At 39.6% G+C, this 24803-nt stretch overlaps 1 protein-coding gene across 1 annotated transcript; it reads left to right on the top strand.

The window, feature by feature from the left end:
- Positions 1-1239: 1239 nt before the first annotated feature.
- LOC110507096 (olfactory receptor 2A14-like) lies at positions 1240-14685 on the top strand. Its single transcript, XM_021586966.2, has 2 exons — positions 1240-1288; positions 13844-14685. The coding sequence occupies exons 1-2, from the start codon at positions 1240-1242 to the stop codon at positions 14683-14685; spliced, it is 891 nt and encodes a 296-aa protein (XP_021442641.2).
- Positions 14686-24803: the final 10118 nt, after the last annotated feature.

The following is a 24803-nucleotide window of genomic DNA, read 5'->3' on the forward strand; positions in this document are numbered from 1 at the left end:
TGATAAGTTAATCACGTAATAATAATTACAGAGAATTGATTTGATAAACTAACAGTCTTCAGTTTAACTTCTTTGAGATAGGGGGCAGCATTTTCACTGTTGGATGAAAAGCATGGCCAGAGTAAACTACCTCCTAGTCCTAGTCCCAGATGCTAATATATGCATATTGTTATTAGTATTGGATAGAAAACACTCTGAAGTTTCTAAAACTGTTTGAATGATGTCTGTGAGTATAACAGAACTCATATGGCAGGCAAAAACCTGAGAAAAAATCCAAACAGGAAGTGGGAAATCTGAGGTTTGTAGTTTTTGAACTCAGACCTATCGAATACACAGTGGGATATGGGTCAAGATGCCCTTCCTAAGGCTTCCACTAGATGTCAACCATCTTTAGAAACTTGAATGAGGCTTCTACTGTGAAGTGGGACCGGATGGGAGCTTTATGAATCAGTGGTCTGGCAGAGTGTCACAGCCTCATGACGCGCCGCCACTAGAGAGTTAGCTCTCGTTCCATGGTTTTCTACAGACAATGAAATTCTCCGGTTGGAACATTATTGAACTTTTATGATAACATCCTAAAGATTGATTCTATACTTAGTTTGACAAGTTTCTTCGACCTGTAATATAACTTTTTGAATGTTTCGTCCGACTGGACCAGATCGCTCTTTTGGATTTGTTTACCAAAAGTCCTAACAAAAGAAGCTATTGGACATAAATGATGGACATTATCGAACAAAAAATCATTTATTGTGGAACTGCGATTCCTGGGAGTGCATTCTGATGAAGATCATCAAAGGTAAGTGAATATTTATAATGCTATTTATGAATAATGCTGACTACCCAACATGGCAGATATTTCTCTGGCTGGTTTGGGCTCTGAGCGCCTTTCTCAGATTATGCTTTTTCTGTAATAATAAAAAAAAAATCTGACACAACGGTTGCATTAAGGAGAAGTGTATCTAAAGTTCCATGCATAACACTAGAATTTTCATCAACATTTATAATGAGTATTTCTGTGAATTCATGTGGCTCTCTGCACAATCACCGCATGTTTTAGAACTACTGAACATAACAGGTCAATGTAAAATTAGATTTCTTTATATAAATATGCACTTTATCGAACAACACATACATGTATTGTGTAACATGAAGTCCTATGAGTGTCATCTGATGAAGATCATCAAAGGTTAGTGATGAATTTGATCTCTATTTGTGCTCGGGTGGGTTGCAGGAAACAAGATGCGGAAGCTGAGGCTGGAGCGAGATGGGGTTGGGACAGGGTCCGGAGGTGAATCCAAGGGAGTAGTAGAGTGGGGAATCCAGGACAGAGTTGCAGGATGACGAGACATAGGACTGGAGACAGGGACCAGAGTCAGAGCGGGCGGAACTGTAGCGGAGAGGAAAACAGCATCAGGCAAGGAAAACAGGCACAACAGGATAACAGGATCAAACAGTAACACACGTCTAGCACACCTGTCTCCACCCACACATTCACACACACAGAGAGAGAGAGGGAGAGGGGAGAGAGTACTGGGGGAGTGGCGGCAGGTCAAGGAGACACAGGATGAGCAGTAGAGGGCGTTGCAGGAGCAGATGTGGCAACTTTATTGTCCAGAGACTGAACATTAGTGAGTAATTCACTCGGAAGCGGTTGATGGTGTGCACGCCTCCTGGGTCGGACTAGAAGTCCACTCTGAATACCTCTTATACGGCGGCAGCGTCTTTGGGCAGCCTCTGAGATAAGTTGAATTGCCCTGGGAGGTACGAGCAAAGAATCTAATTCAGGAAAGTCGTTCCTGGTTGTAATGCTGGTGAGTTACCCCCGCTCTGATATCCAAAAGTTATTTCCGGCTGTTTGTAAATGACACCATAATGTATGTTATAACACACACAAAAATACTGCAAAGGTGCTTAGGTGCTAGAAGCAGAGCTGCCATGTCTGTCGGCGTCATCTTTATACTATACTTCACAATAACTTTGTGGTTGAACTTATTTTCTCAAAGCCGCACTGCCCCATCAAAATGAAGTTACACTTTCAAACTTGTTGAACTTGCATGGCAGGTGAGCATTTTACATTTAGTCTTTGTTAGAGGGTCTATCCATTCAAGACTATATCCCCCAGGGGTGTCTGAATACAGGTGAATTACTACAAAATATGTCATTTTAACAAGAAACCCAATGCAGAGAACTGGCAAAACCTTTAATTTTACTTGCACTTGTATGTGCTACTCTATTGTTGCAAAACAAACATAGCTATCCCTGCCACTGAAATAAAACAGTTAAAAACTAGTTTGAGGTGTCTGTTATTGAACTTTGCACTTCCGTTCAAACCAATATTGCAATAATTTAGCTCTGCAATAATGTAGTCCGTAATGTCCGTAATGTGTATCCTCTTATGCTGGTAGAAAAAATCATAATACTACCACTACTACAGAGAGAGAAGGGCCAACAAATCTACAGTCAATGGTTGGCTGGTCAAGATGTCAATACAACTCAAGATGCAAGGTTTACCCAATGACAAGTGTAAATCATTTGATTTACTTCCTGAAGCTATACATAGCCTAATTTGTGCCATTGCTCAAACCATAATTTGTACCACCGTAAAACAGTAAAAATACATAATTTTCAACTGTCAGAATATAAATATATAATATACTGTATGTTAAACTAGGATTTAAAAAAATTTAGTGATTAAATTAAATAGAAATTCACAATGTGATTTTTCTTTACAGTATTTCTTGTATCTTGTTTATGCATGTTATATCACTCTAAATGTGTACCTATATTCAACCATACTTTCTACATTCATATTATTGTTATTGCGTCAATGAAACAATTAATTTTCTTCCGAAGTGGTCGTGAAAATACATTTATTTTGAGATACACTGAGGAGGCCCGGTTATACGCACATAGATGCGTTATCACAAGTTATTAACCAACAAAACAACATTTGGGATTCGTGTAAACACATGCATTACTAACAGGATTTATTTGTTTACAGTATTAAGACTATACTTCCAGTGGGAATAATATACAGTTTATTGAAAGAGTAGCTTTCCATGTTGTTGTTCTTCTTTAGAAACTTCTTAACTGCATAAATAGTCACAGATTTGTTCTATCAATTTCATCCTATAAACTTTATAGTGCACTACTTTGGCACTGGTCAAAAGTAGTGAACTATACTGGGAATAGGGTGCCATTTGGGATGCCTTCAAGTGTTTTCCTGCTCTGGATGTGTGCTACAATTACTCTATTCTTGTAATATTTGTAAATCACAGAAGATGGCAATAGGCAGGGGCACAACTTTCACAGGGGATGGTGTGGCCGTGACCCTCCAAATTCTGAGTGCCATATGGAATATTGTAAGACAAAAGGGGTCTATATTGAAATCATTCAATTTCTTTTTGTCAAATAGTCACAAATATGTATATTTTCTTCATGGTACATGTGACACTGATATGCGCCTGTCTCATTGAGGAGGCCGCAGGGATGCCACGCAGGGATGCCAAGAATATGGGGGATTGTGGCTCAGACGCACAAGGCACGTCTCTCTCCAGAATGCGCTCTCTCCCGCCATTTCGTGGCTGTTTATTGTTTCATAACTTCATTGTGTGCATTGGTTGGCTTTGTCTATCAATTCCCCATCACAAATATCACCAGTAGTTGCCTATATTTACTGTTAATTATCATAATTGCTAATCCGCAATGTTTATATGGTTACAGTAATTTATGTTAATGCTTTGAATATATTATTATTGCAATCATTTACCGTTGGACCAGTGGACATGTATTTTGCAGAACTCACAACCTATGATAAACTTGTGAGAACCAAGTTTTGGTTTATTTCATTGTCAATTTTTTTCATTGTTTTTTGTTTGAAACTCTCCTGTCAATGTTGAGTAAGGACGCGCACCAGTGTCTTTGCTGTCATTAATGTGTTTAACTGTTATTTTATAAAAATCAATTAACTACGTTTAATTATTACGCTAGTAAAATAACCATATAACAATTAATTAAGTAGTAATCTGGGGCACCACGGAAAAAGTTTATTTAATGAGTTTTCCGAATTAACTCTTAAAGATATACAGATCTCTTACATCAGTCACAGTCAATTAATTAATTATTATTTACCTTCAGTGTCATTCTGAACGTCGTTGACTTCAAATCTGCACGAACCCCAGCATGAACCCTGGCAGGTAGCCTAGTGGTTAGAGCATTGGGCCAGTAACCGAAAGGTTGCTACTTAGAATCCCAGAGCTAACAAGGTAAAAATCGGTCGTTCTGCCCCTGAACAAAGCAGTTAAACCACTGTTCCTAGGCCATCATTGTAAAAACAAATGTGTTCTTAACTTCTTTGGGACTGGGGGCAGTATAGAGTAGCTTGGATGAATAAGGTGCCCAGAATAAACTGCCTGATACTCAGGCCCAGTTGCTAATATGTGCATACTATTAGTATATTTGGATAGAAAACACTCTGAAGGCTTCCTGTCAAAGCAAGGGCTGATCAGCAAGGGCTGATTTCAAGGTTTTACTGCTAACCTACAAAGCATTACATGGGCTTGCTCCTACCTATCTCTCTGATTTGGTCCTGCAGTACATGCCTACACGTAAGCTACGGTCACAAGACGCAGGCTTCCTAATTGTCCCTAGAATTTCTAAGCAAACAGCTGGAGGCAGGGCTTTCTCCTATAGGAGAAAGGGCTTTCTCCTATAGAGCTCCATTTTTATGGAACGGTCTGCCTACCCATGTCAGAGACGCAAACTCGGTCTCAACCTTTAAGTCTCTACTGAAGACTCATCTCTTCAGTGGGTCATATGATTGAGTGTAGTCTGGCCCAGGAGTGGCCCAGGAGTGGGAGGGTGAACGGAAAGGCTCTGGAGCAACGAACCGCCCTTGCTGTCTCTGCCTGGCCGGTTCCCCTCTTTCCACTGAGATTCTCTGCCTCTAACCCTATTACAGGGACTGAGTCACTGGCTTACTGGGGCTCTCTCATGCCGTCCCTGGAGGGGGTGTGTCACCTGAGTGGGTTGATTCACTGATGTGGTCATCCTGTCTGGGTTGGCGCCCCCCCTTGGGTTGTGCCGTGGCGGAGGTCTTTGTGGGCTACACTCAGCCTTGTCTCAGGATGGTAAGTTGGTGGTTGAAGATATCCCTCTTGTGGTGTGGGGGCTGTGCTTTGGCAAAGTGGGTGGGGTTATATCTTTCCTGTTTGGCCCTGTCCGGGGGTGTCCTCGGATGGGGCCACAGTGTCTCCTGACCCCTCCTGACTTAGCCTCCAGTATTTATGCTGCAGTAGTTTATGTGTCGGGGGGCTGGGGTCAGTTTGTTATATCTGGAGTACTTCTCCTGTCCTATTCGGTGTCCTGTGTGAATCTAAGTGTGCGTTCTCTAATTCTCTCCTTCTCTCTTTCTTTCTCTCTCTCGGAGGACCTGAGCCCTAGGACCATGCCCCAGGACTACCTGACATGATGACTCCTTGCTGTCCCCAGTCCACCTGGCCGTGCTGCTGCTCCAGTTTCCACTGTTCTGCCTTATTATTATTCGACCATGCTGGTCATTGATGAACATTTGAACATCTTGGCCATGTTCTGTTATAATCTCCACCCGGCACAGCCAGAAGAGGACTGGCCACCCCACATAGCCTGGTTCCTCTCTAGGTTTCTTCCTAGGTTTTGGCCTTTCTAGGGAGCTTTTCCTAGCCACCGTGCTTCTACACCTGAATTGCTTGCGGTTTGGGGTTTTAGGCTGGGTTTCTGTACAGCACTTTGAGATATCAGTGTCACGAACCGCGCCGAAGATGGTGCCTCTTCCTGTTCGGGCGGTGCTCGGTGGTCGTCGTCGCCGGCCTATTAGCTGCCATCGATTCCCTTTCTGTTTGTTTTGGGTTATTGGGTAATTGGGTACACCTGTTTAGTATTAGGTTTTGTTTGTAGGGTATTTAAGGGCACTAGGCCCGCTGGGTATTTGTGCGGGCTTGTCTTTGTTACTCTGGGTTTGATGGTGTGATTTATTTTAGTGTATTTATTCTCCGGACTAGTTTGTCCTGTTTTTGGACTGGCAACATATACGCCCTGTGTGTCGACGTGACTGTTTTGTTGTGCTGGGGAATAAATTTGAAGAAACGACTGAACCTTGCTCTCTGCGCCTGATTCCACCCACCACACCTAGTTGACCGTAACAATTAGCTGATGTACGAAGGGCTATATAAATACATTTAATTTGATTTGATTTGATTTGTCTATGGGGTCATATTGTACTTCCTAAGGCTTCCACTGTCAACAGTCTTTAGAACTGTTTGAGGATTCGAATGTGAAGTGGGGATTGAGATGAGAGGGGATTGAGTCAGGGCTCTGGCATAGTGCCATGAGCTGACCACGATCGTTCACGTGAGAGTTAGCTTGCATTTCATTGCAATTCTACAGACAAAGGAATTCTCCGGTTCGAACATTATTGAAGATTTATGATAAAAAACATCCTAAAGATTGATTCTATACTTCGTTTGACATGATCAAAAAGGAGGTATTTGGACATAAATAATGGACTTTATCGAACAAAGCAAACATTTATTGTGGAACTGGGATTCCTGGGAGTGCATTCTGATGAAGATCATCAAAGGTAAGTGAATATTTATAATGCTATTTCTGACTTCTGTTGACTGCACAACATGGTGGATATCTGTTTGGCTGTTTTGTTGTCTGAGTGCTGTACTCAGATTTTCGCATGGTGTGCTTTTTCGGTAAAGCTTTTTTGAAATGTGACACAGCGGTTGCAATAAGGAGATGTTTATCTAAAGTTCGTGCATAACACCTGTATATTTTAGCAATGTCTATTATGAATATTTCTGTCAATTAATGTGTCTCTCTGCAAAATCACTGGATGTTTTGGAACTACTTAACATAACACGCCAATGTAAACTCAGAGTTTTGGATATAAATATGAACTTTATCGAACAAAACATTAATGTATTGTGTAACATGAAGTCCTATGAGTGAAATCTGTTGAAGATCATCAAAGGTTAGTGGTTAATTTTATCTATATTTCTGCTTTTTGTGACTCCTCTCTTTGGCTGGAAAAATGGCTGTGTTTTTCTGTGACTAGGTGCTTACCTTACACAATCGTTTGGTGTGCTTTCGCCGTAAAGCCTTTTTGAAATCAGACACAATGGCTGGATTAACGAGAAGTTAATCTTTAAAATGGTGTAAAATACTTGTACAGTATGCTTGAGGAATTTTAATTATGAGATTTCTGTTGTTTTGAATTTGGCGCCCTGCACGTTCACTGGCTGTTGTTGAGGTGGGACCTAGATGTTAGTCCAATGCTACTTTCTAGCCATTAGAAAAGCCACATTAAAAGAAGCAGTCCACACTTCAAGAGTAGTCATGATAGAGTGGTATTGTAACAGCTTGCAACATACCTGTCATATGCCAGCTGGTGAATTCATAGAAAGCATAGGAGTAGATGACACATATCTGGGTCATACAGCCAATCTATGTTATAAAATCTAATTTTAATTGTTACATACACATGGTTAGCAGTGTAGCGAAATGCTTGTGCTTCTAGTTCCGACAATGCAGTAATAACCAACGAGTAATCTAACCTAACAATTTCACAACAACTACGTTATACACACAAGTGTAAAGGGATGAAGAATATGTGCATAAATATATGAATGAGTGTTGGTACAGAACAGCATAGGCAAGATGCAGTAGATGGAATCTAATACAAATATAAACATATGAGATGACTAATGTAGGGTATGTAAACATATAAAAGTGGCATTGTTTAAAGTGGCTAGTGATACATGTATTACATAAAGATGGCAAGATGCAGTAGATGGTATAGAGTACAGTATATACACATGAGATGAGTAATGTAGGGTATGTAAACATTATATTAAGTGGCATTGTTTAAAGTGGCTAGTGATACATTTTTACATCAATTTTTGCATTTTTAAAGTGGCTGCAGTTGAGTCAGTATGTTGGTAGCAGCCACTCAATGTTAGTGGTGGCTGTTTAACAGTCTGATGGCCTTGAGATAGAAGCTGTTTTTCAGTCTCTCGGTCCCTGCTTTGATGCACCTGTACTGACCTCGCCTTCTGGATGATAGCGGGATGAACAGGCAGTGGCTCGGGTGGTTGTTGTCCTTGATGATCTTTATGGCCTTCCTGTGACATCGGGTGGTGTAGGTGTCCTGAAGGGCAGGTAGTTTGCCCCCAGGGATGCGTTGTTCAGACCTCACTACCCTCTGGAGAACCTTGTGGGCGTAGCAGTTGCCGTACCAGGCGGTGATACAGCCCAACAGGATGCTCTCGATTGTGCACCTGTAAAAGTTTGAGAGTGTTTTTGGTAACAAGTTTGTCTGTGATGTGTACGCCGAGGAACTTAAAACTTACTACCCTCTCCACTACTGTCCCGTCAATGTAGATAGGGGGGTGCTCCCTCTACTGTTTCCTGAAGTCCATAATCATCTCCTTTGTTTTGTTGACATTGAGTGTGAGTTTATTTTCCTGACACCACACTCCAAGGGCCCTCACCTCCTCCCTGTAAGCCGTCTCGTCGTTGTTGGTAATCAAGCCTACCACTGTAGTGTCGTCTGCAAATTTGATGATTGAGTTGGAGGCGTGCATGGCCATGCAGCCGTGAGTGAACAGGGAGTACAGGAGAGGGCTCAGAACGCACCCTTGTGGGGCCCCAGTGTTGAGGATCAGCGGGGTGGAGAGGTTGTTACCTACCCTCACCACCTGGGGGCAGCCCATCAGGAAGTCCAGTTGCACAGGGCGGGGTTGAGACGCAGGGTCTCGAGCTTGATGACGAGTTTGGAGGGTACTATGGTGTTAAATGCTGAGCTGTAGTCGATGAACAGCATTCTCACATAGGTATTCCTCTTGTCCAGATGGGTTAGGGTAGTGTGCAGTGTGGTTGCGATTGCGTCATCTGTGGACCTGTTGGGGCAGTAATCAAATTGGAGTGGGTCTAGGGTGTCAGGTAGGGTGGAGGTAAAATGGTCCTTGACTAATCTCTCAAAGCACTTCATGATGACGGAAGTGAGTGCTACGGGCGGTAGTCGTTTAGCTCAGTTACCTTAGTTTTCTTGGGAACAGGAACAATGGTGGCCCTCTTGAAGCATGTGGGTACAGCAGACTGGGATTGATTGAAAATGTCCATAAACACACCAGTCAGCTGGTCTGTGCATGCTCTGAGGATGTGGCTGGGGATGCCGTCTGGGTTAACACGCTTAAATGTTTTACTCCCGTCGTCTGCAGTGATGGAGAGTCTGCAGGATTTGGTAGAGGCCCGTGTCAGTGGCACTGTATTGTCCTCAAAGCGAGTAAATAAGTTATTTAGTCTGTCTGGGAGCAAGACATCCTGGTCCTGGTCTCTATACTAATGCTTAGCTTGTTTGATTGCCTTGCAGAGGGAATAGCTACACTGTTTGTATTCGGTCATGATTCCGGTCACCTTGCCCTGATTAAAAGCAGTGGTTCGCACTTTCAGTTTCGCACGAATGCTGCCATCAATCCACGGTTTCTGGTTTGGGAATGTTTTAATAGTTGCTGTGGGTACGACATCACCGATGCACTTGCTAATAAACTCGCTCACCGTATCAGCGTATTTGTTAAGGTTGTTGTTTGACGCAATGCGGAACATATCCCAGTCCACATGATAGAAGCAATCTTGAAGCGTGGAATCAGATTGGTCGGACCAGCGTTGAACAGACCTGAGCGCGGGAGCTTCCTGTTTTAGTCTCTGTCTATAGGCTGGAAGCAACAAAATTGAGTCGTGGTCAGCTTTTTTCGAAAGGAGGGCGGGGGGGGGGGGGGGGGGGGGGCCTTATATGCGTCGCGGAAGTTAGAATAACAATGATCCAGGGTTTTACCAGCCCTGGTAGCACAATCGATATGCTGATAGAATTTAGGGAGTTTTGTTTTCAGATTAGCCTTGTTAAAATCCCCAGCTACAATGAATGCAGCCTCAGGATATGTGGTTTCCAGGTAACATAGAGTCAAATAAAGTTTGTTCAGGGCCATCGATGTGTCTGCTTGGGGGGGTGGAATATATGCGGCTGTGATTATAATCGAAGAGAATTCTCTTGGTAGATAATGCGGTCGACATTTGATTGTGAGGAATTCTAAGTCAGGTGAACAGAAGGACTTGAGTTCCTGTATGTTGTTATGATCACACCACGTCTTGTTAATCATAAGACATACCCCCCCGCCCGTCTTCTTACCAGAAAGATGCGTGTTTCTGTCAGCGCGATGAGTGAAGAAACCAGCTGGCTGTACCGACTCCGATTGCGTGTCTCGAGTGAGCCATGTTTCCGTGAAGCTAAGAACGTTACAGTCTCTTATGTCTCTCTGGAATGCTACCCTTGCTCGGATTTCATCAACCTTGTTGTCAAGAGACTGGACATTGGCGAGTAGTATGCTCGGTAGCGGTGCGCGATGTGCCTGACCAGAAGACCGATTCGTCTGCCCCTTTTACAGCGTCGTTGTTTTGGTTCGCTGGCTGGGATCCGATCCATTGTCCTGGGTGGTGGGCAAAACAGAGGATCCTCTTTGGGAAAGTCGTATTCCTGGTCGTAATGATGGTGAGTTGATGTAATGTATGTAATAAAACCTAAGATTACCTGGGGTACCAATGTAAGAAATAACACGTAGAAAAACAAAAAACTGCATAGTTTCCTAGGAACACAAAGCGAGGCGGTGCCGGAAGATGGCTATTTGACTCTCACATGAGTCAAATAAAAAAAAGTCATAAAAGGTCATAAAGTATCTTCAGGTAGAAAGCTGAATCACCATAGATACCATTAATACACAGGTTACAGAGGAATAAATACATAGGTTCGTGCAACATTTTCTACAGAAAAAAGGTAATGATCAGTTTCAGAATGACAGAAATGGTGAAGAGGTATAGGATAAGAGTCAATCCGATGTAGATATGTCAAGTTCAGTCCATTGTGCACAATTACAATCTCCTAGAAGGACTTTAACACCATTTTCTTTGGCACCTTGCTAGAGAACTTGATACAACTTGTTGAGAGCATGGCCATTTTCCTAATTGGACATTTAGACCACAATGGATAATTTTTCTTCGTCTTTAAAGGCTTTCGACAAAATGCTCAGATCACAGCCAATTTTAGCTCATATCTGAGCAATTGTTTTTTTTTTTACCACTGCTCAGCTCGAGCAGTCTTAAAGGGCTAGACTTTGGTAGCAGCTAGTTTTTGCGTGAATTATTTCTTAAATAAAATGTTGTAAAAAATATTTCAATTGCCAAATGCACTGTAAAATATTACCAGAGCATATAAAAACTGGTCTTTGTACAAAGTACTATCTATCCCCCAGCAGACTGTTCACAGGCGTCATGGCAGATGACCTCTTGATTGGCACAACACATCCAGCCAGGGACATCATCCTCCCCAAAATGTTGAGGGGGCACTGATGAGCTAAATGTATATCTTTGAATGTACCCACAAGTGTCACGGAACTCGTCTGAAGTCGAAAACTCTGATGTGCCAACATATTTCTATACCGCCCGAACCATTTGAGCTATCTACTAATACATTTATGACCCCACTATGGAAAGGGGAGACTCTCATGAACTCGATGGTGTTCTCTGTTTTGCTCAGTGTCACGGGACTCATCTGAAGGTAACCATACAAACAAATGGAAGTACGGAGGTAGTTTTGTGCCAACAAAAATAAGGGGTTAAATATGTGTAAAAATAAGCATAGCTTTCTTATATCGCCTAGATATATGCCTGACACTTCAAAACTTTATTCGTTATTCGTTATTTTGGGATTGTCTTTTTTGACATTTACGAATGTGTTATTATTTGCGGTTCGATAGGCTGTAGTAATAAAGGCCAAATTCAATAATTTGTCAATTTATTTTTCATATACCTGAAGATCACCTGTAGTACACAGGCCTGACTAATATTAGGCTTAGGGCTGACTGAAACACAATACCCTTATGCCTGCAACTTGACAGATGGCCACTTGTTTTAGTTTAGCTGGAAATTGCAATCATTACAAAGACAACTCATTTGGGATTTCAGTGTTTTGAAATGCACTCCATTTATCTGGGAAGTTCTTCAAGGGAAGGTAAAACATTATATGTAATATTGTGTGTTTGAGATATAACATAGTGCATACCACATAGAAAAGGCAGAGACATTGGGATGTTAAGTAACGACTTGGAGGCCTGTTCATTATCCTCATGCCTTAGGGTATGTAGAAGCTGATCCATTGAGCAGGAAAACATGTGTACTGTATTTGTTTGGCTGTCAGTCTTCAGAAAACAGGTCATTAGTCCACTGTATCTCTCAATTCCCTTGAAAACCTTACAGCAACACCTACCTGTGAGATCAGAGAGAATGAAACAACAATAAAGGTAGGCCTTGGTTACCGTCTCTTGTCTCTTGTTAGGCCAGTTGAAGGGTTAGTCCCAGGGAGGTTTACAGTGGCATTACTCTTAATGGCCTCCCTTCAGACTGGTCTGATGTGAATGATGTAACAATATTGAACTGGGCCTAACAAGAAGTTGGCTGCAGCGGAAAGATACCACAAACACATATTGTTGATCGTACTATGTTGACCTGTGACCTGAGAGTGAAAATTATGATAGTCAAGAATATGTCAAATGGTGTTAGCTTCTCAAGCTTGTTCTATCTGCTAGGAGAATAAAAATAAAGACAATTTCAACCAATGTATTAAACTTTGGCTTGAACTGTGTGTCATCAAAAAGCTCTGTCACAAATACGCAACAGGGAAATTGGCATGTTCAGATATCTTGTACGTTAACTATAAAGATTATTAGAATCTATTCTTACACAATAATCATTGCAGTTTTCCTAAATGTAACCAAATCTGGACAAACTGAAGTGATGACAACATGCTTCCCACATGTAGTAACTTAAAAAAATGTTATACTTGCTTGTTAATTTGAGCTGTTCCACAGCAGATTTGATATCGAGTCATATATCACACCAAATTGGGGTGAAACTATCTGTATTTCTTTATTATTCCACCTGCTGTATATTCAATCAACTATGGAGATAGAACACAAGATATTTGTATATTATTTGTATATTGATAAAAACATTTATTTTACTAATTTTACAGTGGGAGAATTTTTTTTAATTAAATATAGTATATATTCTGTTATTAAATGTAAAACGTGTATTTTGATAAATGTGTAGTTGATATAAAGTTCCACACTTTATCTTGAGAAAAATAAAGTGCATCAACTAAAAGCTAGGAAAAGGTTCAGCAATCATTCTGTGTAGTGTTCTCAAGATTAAGCATTGATGGTTCAATTCCATTTAACCCATACTGTATTATTTAGATTACACAGTAGCTGTTTTTCACATGGTCAAATAAAATCACAGAATTGTTAACCTTGTCAATCACCTCCCCAGACATGTCAGTAATCTCCATCGACCAATAATTTGCCTAAGCACTTACCTAACCCCCCACGGTAGGCTGAGAGTCACACCATGACAATTGAATTCTTTGTCATTGGCGTGAACACACTGCTGTATACTGGGTTTTTTATTCCTTTAAAAGGTCAGTGATGTGACAGTACTTTAGTGTGGAATAGTCCACTGACACAGAACACACATTAGACCTATGTCCACACAACGGCAGTTTGGTGAAAGAAACCAGGTGATCTAGACTTACATCCTCTTTTAGACTTGAATCCTGTTTTCATTTTTTAATTATTCTATAGGTACTATTAAGAAAATGGAGAACTCAATATAATTCACATCATTTATACTAGCTGGATATCGTGACAGTTAGTGTCTTAAAGTACTTGTTTTTCATTATATTAACGGTCCATAGTATTTGCGAACACAGTGCTTATTGTGGTTATATGTATGGAGAGAAACCTTCATGAATCCATGTATCTGTTTCTGTGCAGTTTGTTTGTAAATGACTTGTATGGTACCACTGGTTTGTTTCCTGCTCTCATGACTCATTTGGTTTCAGATGACCATACAGTTTCCACTGGGTACTGTTACCTACAGATATTTTGCATGTACACATATGGAACTATTGAATTCAGCAATTTAGCAGCGATGTCCTATGACAGGTACCTTGCTATATGTTATCCACTACAGTATAACAACATCATGACACTCAACAGGGTGTGTATTTTAATTTGTGTAATATGGTTGTACTCTTTTGCTAAAAGCATCAAAACACTAACTTTAACCATTCGTTTGGGATTGTGTGTTAACGTCATAGACAAAGTGTATTGTGACAACTACCTGGTAGTAAAACTTGCCTGTTCAACTTCAGACACGACAGTTAATAAGATCTATGGACTCTGTGGTATTGTTTTGAGTGTCCCTGTACCTTTAATTACTATTGTGTTGTCGTATATTAAGATTCTGACCATTTGTTTGAACTCTTCCATAGAGACCAGACAGAAAGCTTTCAGCACCTGTTCTCCTCATCTGGCCTCGCTGCTCAACTTCTCTTTCGGCTGTTTCTTAACTCTGCTCCAGAGTAGATTTGATAGCCCTATGAGAAATGTTCCAACTGTACTTCACACTTTTTTATCAGTGTACTATCTGATGTGCCAGCCACTTTTAAATCCTATTGTGAATGGAGTTAGGATGGCTAAAATCAGACATGCTTGTAAAAACATACTACCTGTAGGTCTGTACCCTAAAACATAAGCTAGACATTAGTGTGACCTTTCCTGTCCTGATGGTTAGATTTTTGTTATATTGACTTGTGTGTTTACTTATAGGTTCAATAATGAATGGGGGTGAGGATGGTGAAATTCAGACTTGTAAAACATTTGCTGATTTGTATAATATTGTCATTGACCTTTTATTCACTTTCTGATCTCCATTGATTATCTGTCTCTCAAAGAATTTACTTTAAAATGCACTTCCTTGTCTACAAATCCCTGAATGGAATCGGACCCGCCTGCCTGTAAGACCTACTCTCCCCCTATGAACCTCCATGTACCCTACATTTAAGCCACGCAAAGCTGCTCCATGCCAGCAGGACCTGTATAAACACAATGGAGGGCCAAATATTTTGCTTCCTGACAATCTCAGGGCTGCTCAGACTGTTGGGGCCTTTAAAGCAGGCCTTAAGACTCATCTCTATAAGCCTTTGTCTTTCCTTCTAGACTTTGTTGCTTTCATGATTTGGTTATATATGTTTTGTACTCGCTTTTTAGCTCATTTATTATTTTCTGCACTTTGAGATTACAATTTCACAATGAAAAGTACTTTATAAATTATTATTATTATTATTTAATTTAAAAAAAAAAGTTAATTAGTTTGAAATCCTTACTTAAATTGACAGTTTAGCCAGAGGTTGCTGTATCTATGTATATAACAAATCTAGAAATGCTAAACTGTCTGGATCGATACACTGGATGTAAATGTGTAAAAGGTACCCTTACCTGGCACCCTTACATACTGTACATCGCTAATGGAAAATAAGTCCTGTAAGGTACATACAAGCCTGGGGATTGTTAGACATTTTTAGAGAGAAATCTAAGGAAATACAGATAACAAACTATATTCTGCCTAAGATCTGGATGCATGTCATGTTTTCTGAGGGACAACTGTTTTATGTAACATGATATCTGTGTGCCAGCTATCTGACAGATTAACAGCTTTGGTATTCCTCAGAAATGTTGAGTCATACCAGAAAGTCAACGACCTGGGACACAAGAAGAACCTGTTGCCTAATTTGGAGCTCTTATTCTGTCCTAATAAACTCCAGATAATAATTTGAAAATAACAAATATAGTGCATATACTGTATTTAGTTTTATTGAGAAATCAGAGGACCAGATATACATTTACATTTTAGTAATTTAGCAGACACTTGTATCCAGAGCGACTTACAGTTAGTGTATTCATCTTAAAATAGCTAGATGGGACAACCACATACCAATCTTGTTTTTCCAGGGTCACTGTATGTTTGACTCTCCAAATAAAATAATACAGTAAGGTTAATGAAGATGTGTTGTATGTATAACACACATTGGTCATGTACTCCATCCACCCTGTAAAAAGATGTTGAAAGTTGTGTAGTTCTGTCAATGAAAATGATGTGCAATACACCAGTATCTATTTTTTAGTCCATACATCTTAACATTGGGAAAGCAGAAACCAATAACAAGAGTATAATAAACATGTTTATTGAGTCATTAGGTACCAGGTCATTAGTCCACTCCATCACCTCGTTCCCTGGGAACCAATTAATGCAGCTATTAACCTGTAGTGCTCTGAGGGGCTCAAGGAGAAGCACGGCTGGTCTTGAGTGTATGCCAAATGGTACCCTATTCCCTATATTGATCAGAGCCCTCTGGTCGAAGGTGGTGCACTATATAGGGAATAGAGTGCCATTTCGGACGCACTCCTTCTTCTGTCATCGCCTCAGGGAGTGTAGGACTTGAAAGCGTACAGTAGGCCTAGGATAGCCTAGAGTGACAATAAGGTGACAATCACTTTTTTTTAACTGAACCTTTATTTAACTAGGAAAGTCAGTTAAGAACAAATTCCTATTTACAATGACAGCCTACTTGTAACCCCCCCCCCCCTCCCCCGGCTTTACATGTAATAAATGTACTACTTTTCCTTTGAATGTAAGACGTAATGTTTTAAGGAACTCAGTCGGGCTTTCAACTTGCTCTTGAAAGTTATAACAGTCGAATGCAAGGTGCAATTTCGATATTGGGTAGTGCATTTTACCTGTTGTCATGTCAGTCATTGCAGACAGACTGCTGTTTATACTGTAACTTGTCAGAAATGTCCAGATCGACTGGCTCATGTCAGCTAAAAAAAAAATTGCCTATTGATTTTGTTGTAATGTTTGAGTCACCAGATATTACATGAACACACAGAAGACATGTTCCCCAATGATGAAGGGGGCCCAAGTGAAAATGTTGGGGAACCACCACTCTACTGTATAACAATATTATGAAACCTAAAATTAGTGGCTTAATTCTGCTGTCCTGGTTGTATTCTTTTTCATCAACACCATCCCTATCTCCCTGAGTTTGTAACTGTAATTTTGTGGTAATGTTATAGACAGTGTATTGTGACAACAACTCGGTAGTCAAGCTTACAAGTTCAAATATTACACGAAAATATCATATGGGGTCTTGTTGTAACTGATTTCTTTGTCTTGTACTATATTTCCTACCATATACTCATATGTAAGAATTGTATAAATATGTTTGTCTTCAAAAGAGACTAAACAGAAAGTGTTTAACACTTGTATACCACATATTGCCACTTTGCTGAACTTCTCCTTTGGCGGTTTATTTGTGATTATGCAAGGCAGATATGATACTGCACATCTTCCATCTACACTTTTATTAGTTTATTTTCTAATGTCCACCACTTTTCAATCCTGTTATGTATATCATTAGGATCGTGAAAAACCAGACAGGCTTGAAAAAAGGTGTTAGGCCTCAACTCTAAAACATAACTTGATTGTTTATTTTTTTTTTAATATTTAGTGAAGTGTTCTGTGTTATTTAAGTTGCTATAATTGACTATACAAATATGTGGCATTTTGGCATAGTTTCTCTGTAGCCCAAAGATGATTAATTACATAAAGTGTATCATGTATTGTCACTGAGAGAATGTTATGTAATTTTAGGTATCTGATCTTAATAATTGACCAATTAAATATGGTGTTCCCCAAATCTCTGTTTTAGAACCATACTGGTTTTATACAGTATTCAGAATTTGGGTGACAAAGGCCGCTGATTGGAATCCAAGCCGGTAAGGTGGAAAAATCTGCTGTTCTGGCAGACAACAACTGCTCCCCAGGCGCTGGGGTTGGGTTAAATGCGGAAAACAATGGTTGAATGCCTTCAGTTGTGAAACTGACTAGGTATCCCCTTTCCTTGCCAAGCAGCTGTATTAGAGAATAATTGTCGAGTGAGAGTGGCATGAGCCAAACACATTTTCTCTTGCAATGGGTGGAACTGTACAAAAAGAGTCTAGGCACCACCGCATAGAATCAGTGGCAATAGCAAGCAGGAATTTTCCAACGATAGTAGCTAGCGTGTGTTTTAATAGTGTGTACGATGACGACTTCTGCAGCAGCAGGTGTTATCAAGTTTAAGGTGGATGATGTTGCAAAAAATACAGTTGAAGTCGGAAGTTTACATACACCTTAGCCAAATACATTTAAACTCTGTTTTTCACAATTCCTGACATTTAATCCAAATTAAAATTCCCTGTCTTAGGTCAGTTAGGATCACCACTTGATTTTAAGAATGTGAAATGTCAGAATAATAGAGAGAATTATTTATTTAAGCTTTTATTACTTTCATCACATTCCCAGTGGATCAGAAGTTTACATACACTCAATTAGTATTTGGTAGCATAGCCTTTCAATTGTTTAACTTGTCCTGATATGGTCCTCAGTGACGTCCTAGTAACTTAGCAAGAACTAGAAAAAGATCCCCAGAGAAAGTTCCCTTGGGACCATCATGCAACGTACTGAAGACTAGTAAAATTAAGTCTAGAGAACGTCCTAAAAAGTACCTGACATGGTCCTGATATGGTCCTCGGTGATATCCTAGTAACTAACAGGGAACTAAAGATAACCCAGAAAACATCCCTTGGGACCTCCCCGTAACATCCTAATGACTAGTAAAATAAAAGTGTTAAGAATGTCCTAAAATGGTCTTGACATGGTTCTCGGTGACATCCTAGTAACTTACAGGGAACTAGACAAAGGTTCCCCAGAGAAAGTTCCCTTGGGACAATCTCGTGATGTCCTGAAGATTAGTAAAATGAAGTCCTGACAACGTCCTAAAAAGTACCATCAAAGTCTCCTTTTGGTCAATGAATGTCTCATGGATAACGTCCGACAAAAATAGGATCCTTTTCATAATGTTGACTAATGGACATCAAAATAAACTGAACAAACATATAAACGCAACATGTAAATTGTTGGAAATTAAAGATCCCAATAATTTCCCATATGCACAAAAAAGTACATTTTTCTCAAATTTGTCCAACAAATTTGTTTACATCCCTGTTAGTTAGCATTTTATCATTTACCTATCTAATCCATCCACCTGACAGGTGTGGCATATCAAGAAGATAGCATAATAATAATAATTATACATGTCCATCTTGTGCTGGGGACAATAAAAGGCCACCATAAAATGTAAAGTTTTGTCACACAACAACATGCCATAGACCACTCAACTTTAGTGGGATACTGACTGGTTTTCTGATCCACACCCCTACCTTTTTTAAAGGTACTGTATATGTGACCAACAGATGCATATCTGTATTCTCAGTCATGTGAAATCCACATATTTTGGCCTAATGAATTGATTTCAAATTACTGATTTACATTTTTGTTCAGTATGCCTTATCATAACGTTATACTGCAACCAAACCGGTATGTGTACTGAACTCCCTTTTATGGTCCCGAGGTTAATGTCATATTTTAATGTTCCTACAATGTTCTCAGAACATCAGTGGGGTAACATCTCACTGAAACCCTTAAAGCAGCAATTCCCAAACTTTGACTTGGGGAACCAAACGGGTTTTGGGTTTTGTCCTAGCAAACCACAGCGGATTCAGCTTTGATTATTTGAATCAGCTATGTTTGTTTTGTAATTTTTTATTTAATCTTTATTAAAATAGGCAAGTCCAGTGCTAGGTCAAAAACATTCACATGCACCCCTTGTGCTCCCCAGGACAGAGTTTGGGAAACGCTGACTTAAAGGGACCGAAGAGAGTAAATAGAATCAAATCAGTTGCTTGTCATAAACTCAATATAGATCTCTATGCAGGGGTTACATGTTGACACTGAAACTACAATCCCATGTGAGAATACACTATGATATATTTAGAGGCTAGTAGGGCAGGTTATTGGAGCAGTAATCCCTCTATCAAGCAAGAAGACAATTCATGGACACAAGTTGCTTTATTTTTTTCACTCCTCACAAATCTGATAATGTACAGATATTATAAGGAACTTTTTCATTTTTATAATGATAAGAGTTGAGGGAGAATTTGAATTTGTTTTGTTAAAACTATTGTGTTTAGTCTGAGCCGACACAGAAACAAATTATTCACACTTGCATTCATTCACATTCATACACGCTCAAGCCTTGCAAGAACCAAGAATTTTTGCATTGACCAGAGGAAGGAAATTAACAAAGGCTATGGAGAACTCAACCCAAGTCAAGTTATTTTATCTCTTTGGCTTACAAGAGACATTTAGCAACAAATCTGTCTATTTTATCTTGTCTCTTATCACATACCTTCTCATCATCACTGTGAATCTGACTCTGATCATAACAGTCATTCAGGAGAAAGGCCTCCATGAGCCCATGTATATCTTTCTGTGTAGTCTATGTGTCAATGGATTGTATGGAACTGCTGGTTTCTACCCCAAGTTGTTACTGGACCTTCAGTCAGATGTGCAGGTGATATCTTATGGTGGATGTTTCACTCAAGCCTATGTAATATACACATCTGTCCTGTGTGAAATTTCTACTCTAACAGTGATGTCTTATGACAGATATGTGGCAATATGCAGACCACTACTATATCATAGCATTGTGACATCTTTAACTGTTAGAAAGTTACTCTTATTTTCTTGGTGCTATCCGTTATTTGCAGGACTCATATCACTAATTTCAGCTGTCAGAATTCCTTTGTGTGGATCTCGCATTGATAAGATCTTCTGTGACATTCCGTCTATGTTGAAACATGCATGTTTACCCATTACAATCAATCCGATTTTGAACAAATGTATAATAGTGGTTCATTTTCTACAGATACTTTTCATTGTATTTTCTTACTGTAAGATTGTAAGGACTTGTGTAAAGTCAGCTAAGGGAAGGATTAAGTTCACACAGACATGTGTGCCACATTTAATAACAATGGTTATTTTCGTCACAGTGACCCTGTTTGACACATTGCAAGGATGGAATAGTAATGTAAATATTACACTAAATATGCGTAATGCAATGGCTGTGCAATTCCTTGTTATACCACCTGTCTTTAACCCTGTCATATATGGACTTAACCTCCATCAGATTCGAAGTGCAGTTTTTAGAAAGTGTAATGCACATAAAACCATTGATGTGAGACATTAGTTACATTGTCTAATGCTAATTTCCTGCATTTCTACTAATGCTGTACCCGTCTAACAAATATTTTGGTCGACCAATCATAGTCTTTTCTTTTGACCAATTGATTTGTCAACATTTTTAAACATTTATTTTCCCATGTATAGACATATCCTATGTAGCTATGTATCTTACCATTTCTACCAATCTGCATGTCAGTTTTGATGTTCAATTGCACATTTTCGTGGAACATTTTAATTTAATTTATAATAGTCTTTGTATTTCAAAAGCATTTTCTGTGGTTAATCGACATTCTACAAGTGTGATTTAAATGAAAATGACACAGATCTAAAAGTAACTTTTATTGCCATTGCCAACTATGTAAAAATAGTCTACATCAAGCCAACACATAAAAACATTGCAGCCAGCAGGTAGAAAATATAATGATAAAAATAAATATCCAATAAATCACATTGGCTACGCATGGCCTGTCTGCAACGAACCCTAAACATTGTATCAACTGGGTCAGGTCTTGTCTTACATTTCCACTGGATCAGAGCATTACATTTTTCCATTTCATGCCAAGTGATTACCGAAAGGGAGAGAGGTGGAAATATTGTTCAAATACTTTGAAGTACTATTGTCATTCTTAACTGATTCTATAAAACAGACTTTGTTTACTTGCTGTTTGAGGTGAATAAAAATTACTTTGGGAAGCTAAACAGCTCATTAGTGGTGAGTTAAGGCAATCAGAAATAATATCAGACATCCCCAAATGGGCACATTTATAGACCTACATTTGCCCGAAAGCCAGGTAGATTGGTCCTACTTCTGTGTAATCAGGTGCACGTCCTCAACCAAAATTTACAGAAGTGTTTCAAACAAAAAACAATGAATAAATTGACAAAACTCGTAAATGGAATGAAATAAGCAAATCTGGTTTCTCACAAGTGTTACATAGGTTGTGAGTTCTGCAAAACACATGTCCACTCTGACATTGAGAACGGTGAATTACTGTAATAATAATATATTCAATGAAATTACCGTAACCAAATAAACATTGCAGAGTAGACATTATGGTAATTAAGGGGAAATATGAACTACTACTGGTGAAATTTGTAATGGGGAATTGATAGACATAACTTCATTGTGTACATTGCTTGCTAAGAAACAATGAATATCCACAAAATGGCAGGAGAGAGCGCAATTCACATAGTCTTGGACCTCCTGCGGCCTCCTCTATGGATAAGTCCACTGAGACAGGCGCAAATCAGAATATATGTGACTGCTTGACTAAAATTGTTTTTATGTTTTCATTACCCAGACCCTATCAAAGTTGTACAGTATATCCTTAATCTAGTAGTAAATCAAATCTAGTGATACGTAATTTGACATTTCTGCCATCCATTGTGACATTGTGGGAGGATAACCAACCTTCCAATGAAGATTAGGTGCTATAAATGCTATGGTTACACAGTTTCTTCTTAAAAAGCCTCCAGTATCAACATTTAAGCAAACAAAGATAGGGAAAGTGAGAATCTGTAGACATGCTGAGACAAAATAAGTCTTTGCCATAATTCAGCCAGCCTTCACACATATTCAAATATGTCCCCTTTTGTGTTGTACACCTCCAGCAGAATAGTTACATTTCTGAGTGCTTGATAGTCAGTTTCACTGGCATATAATATGTTTTATGGATGGTCTTACACTGCAGTGATTTATGTCTGAGATTATATGAACATGACTGTGCATTCATCCATCATCATCAATAGTGTCTCTGTCACGATCGTCGTAAGAAGCGGACCAAAGCGCAGCGTGGTGTGAATGCATCATTTAATAGATGACAAAAAACACGAAGTAAATTGTACAAAAACAATAAACAAATAACGACTGTGAAGCTATCATAAGAACTGTGCTGACACAAGCAACTAACATAGACAATCACCCACAAACAAACAGTGAAACCCAGGCTACCTAAGTATGCTTCTCAATCAGAGACAACTAATGACACCTGCCTCTGATTGAGAACCATACTAGGCCAAAACATAGAAATCCCCAAAATCATAGAAAAACAAACAGACTGCCCACCCCAACTCACACCCTGACCATACTAAATAATGACAAAACAAAGGAAATAAAGGTCAGAACATGACAGTCTCCCAGTTCTTCCTTTTGTTTGACATGTATTGTGTCATCAGGAAAAGCCTCTATCAAACCTTGATATAATTTGGAAATCAACTTTAGAGGTCTGTCAGACTGCCTTAAAATAGTTTCAGTCTTTGAAGGTTCTGGCTTGTCCAGTGTTTGCTGCACTGAGATAATAAAGTGTTGCATCTGAAAAAGTTCCCCTCAGCAGTCACAGACTGGTCTTCCCTGGCTGCTTGACCCTACTGAAACACCTGTCATGATCTGATCCTGCTCAGATAAAGTATGACAAAGAACTACCTTGGTGTACGTTTATATATTATATTACCAATAATAGAATCAATGGTTCAATAATTGAAAGGATAATTATTCCCAGATCTCAGACTGTAGCCAACCCATTCACTATTTGTTATAATATACTGCAAAGGCCCTAAAAATTGTCAGACTCCAGCCACCCTAGTCAGAGTCTGTTCTCTCTGCTACTGCATGGAAAACGGTACCGGATGGCCAAGTCTAGGTCCAAGAGGCCTCTAAACAGCTTCTACCCCCCCTCCCCCCACTCTTTTACAACGCTGCTACTGTAGGAGAACATTCATGACTATGGGTGATTTTCCAGTATCTAGACTGTTCTCCCAGATGTAGTAAGCAGATCTATTAATGGATAGACATGTGCAAGCAGAATAAAGGTGGAGCTCAGGTGAATGAAGAGAGATGGGTCAACATGGAGTTAATCACTAGACATGTAAAAACAGAACATACTGTATGCAGAAAATCTATGCCTGTGCTGTTATAGGCATGAGGGAAGTCATTACCTGGTCCTGTGACTAGCATTGAGACATGCAATTGCATTATGAATGTATGCCTGTGCTGTTGTAGGCCTGAGGGAAGTCATTGCCTGGTCATGTGACTGGCATTAGGGCATGTAGTTGTATTGTATATGTATGTCTGCGCCATTACAGGCATGGGGAGAGCCATTGTGTAGTCCAATGAGTATCATTGGACAGACAATAGCATTATGTGTGTGTCTTATTTGTTGTATCATTGCTATGGATACACCACCAATAGAATCTGTAAACAAGCAAGAATTGAGGCAGAAAGATAATGGTGGCGAGAGGCCACTGGGGTGTTAACTTCTTCGATATAGAGCTCTTTTAATTTTTGGATAAAAAAACATTCCCGTTTTAAACAAGATATTTTGTCACAAAAAGATGCTCGACTATGCATATAATTGACAGCTTTAGAAAGAAAACACTCTTACGTTTCCAAATCTGCAAAGATACTATCTGTGAGTGCCACAGAACTGATGCTACAGGCAAAACCAAGATGAAATTTCAAACAGGAAATGCCGCAGATTTTGAAGGCGCTGTGTTCCAATGTCTCCTTATATGGCTGTGAATGCGCCAGGAATGAGCTTACACTTTCTGTCGTTTCCCCAGGGTGTCTGCTGCATTGTGACGTATTTGTAGGCATATCATTGGAAGATTGACTATAAGAGACTACATTTACCAGGTGCTCGCTTGGTGTCCTCCGTTGCAATTATTGCGTAATCTCCACATGCGTGTAT

This window comes from Oncorhynchus mykiss, chromosome 27, assembly GCF_013265735.2.
Source record: "Oncorhynchus mykiss isolate Arlee chromosome 27, USDA_OmykA_1.1, whole genome shotgun sequence".
Classification (NCBI taxonomy): domain Eukaryota; kingdom Metazoa; phylum Chordata; class Actinopteri; order Salmoniformes; family Salmonidae; genus Oncorhynchus; species Oncorhynchus mykiss.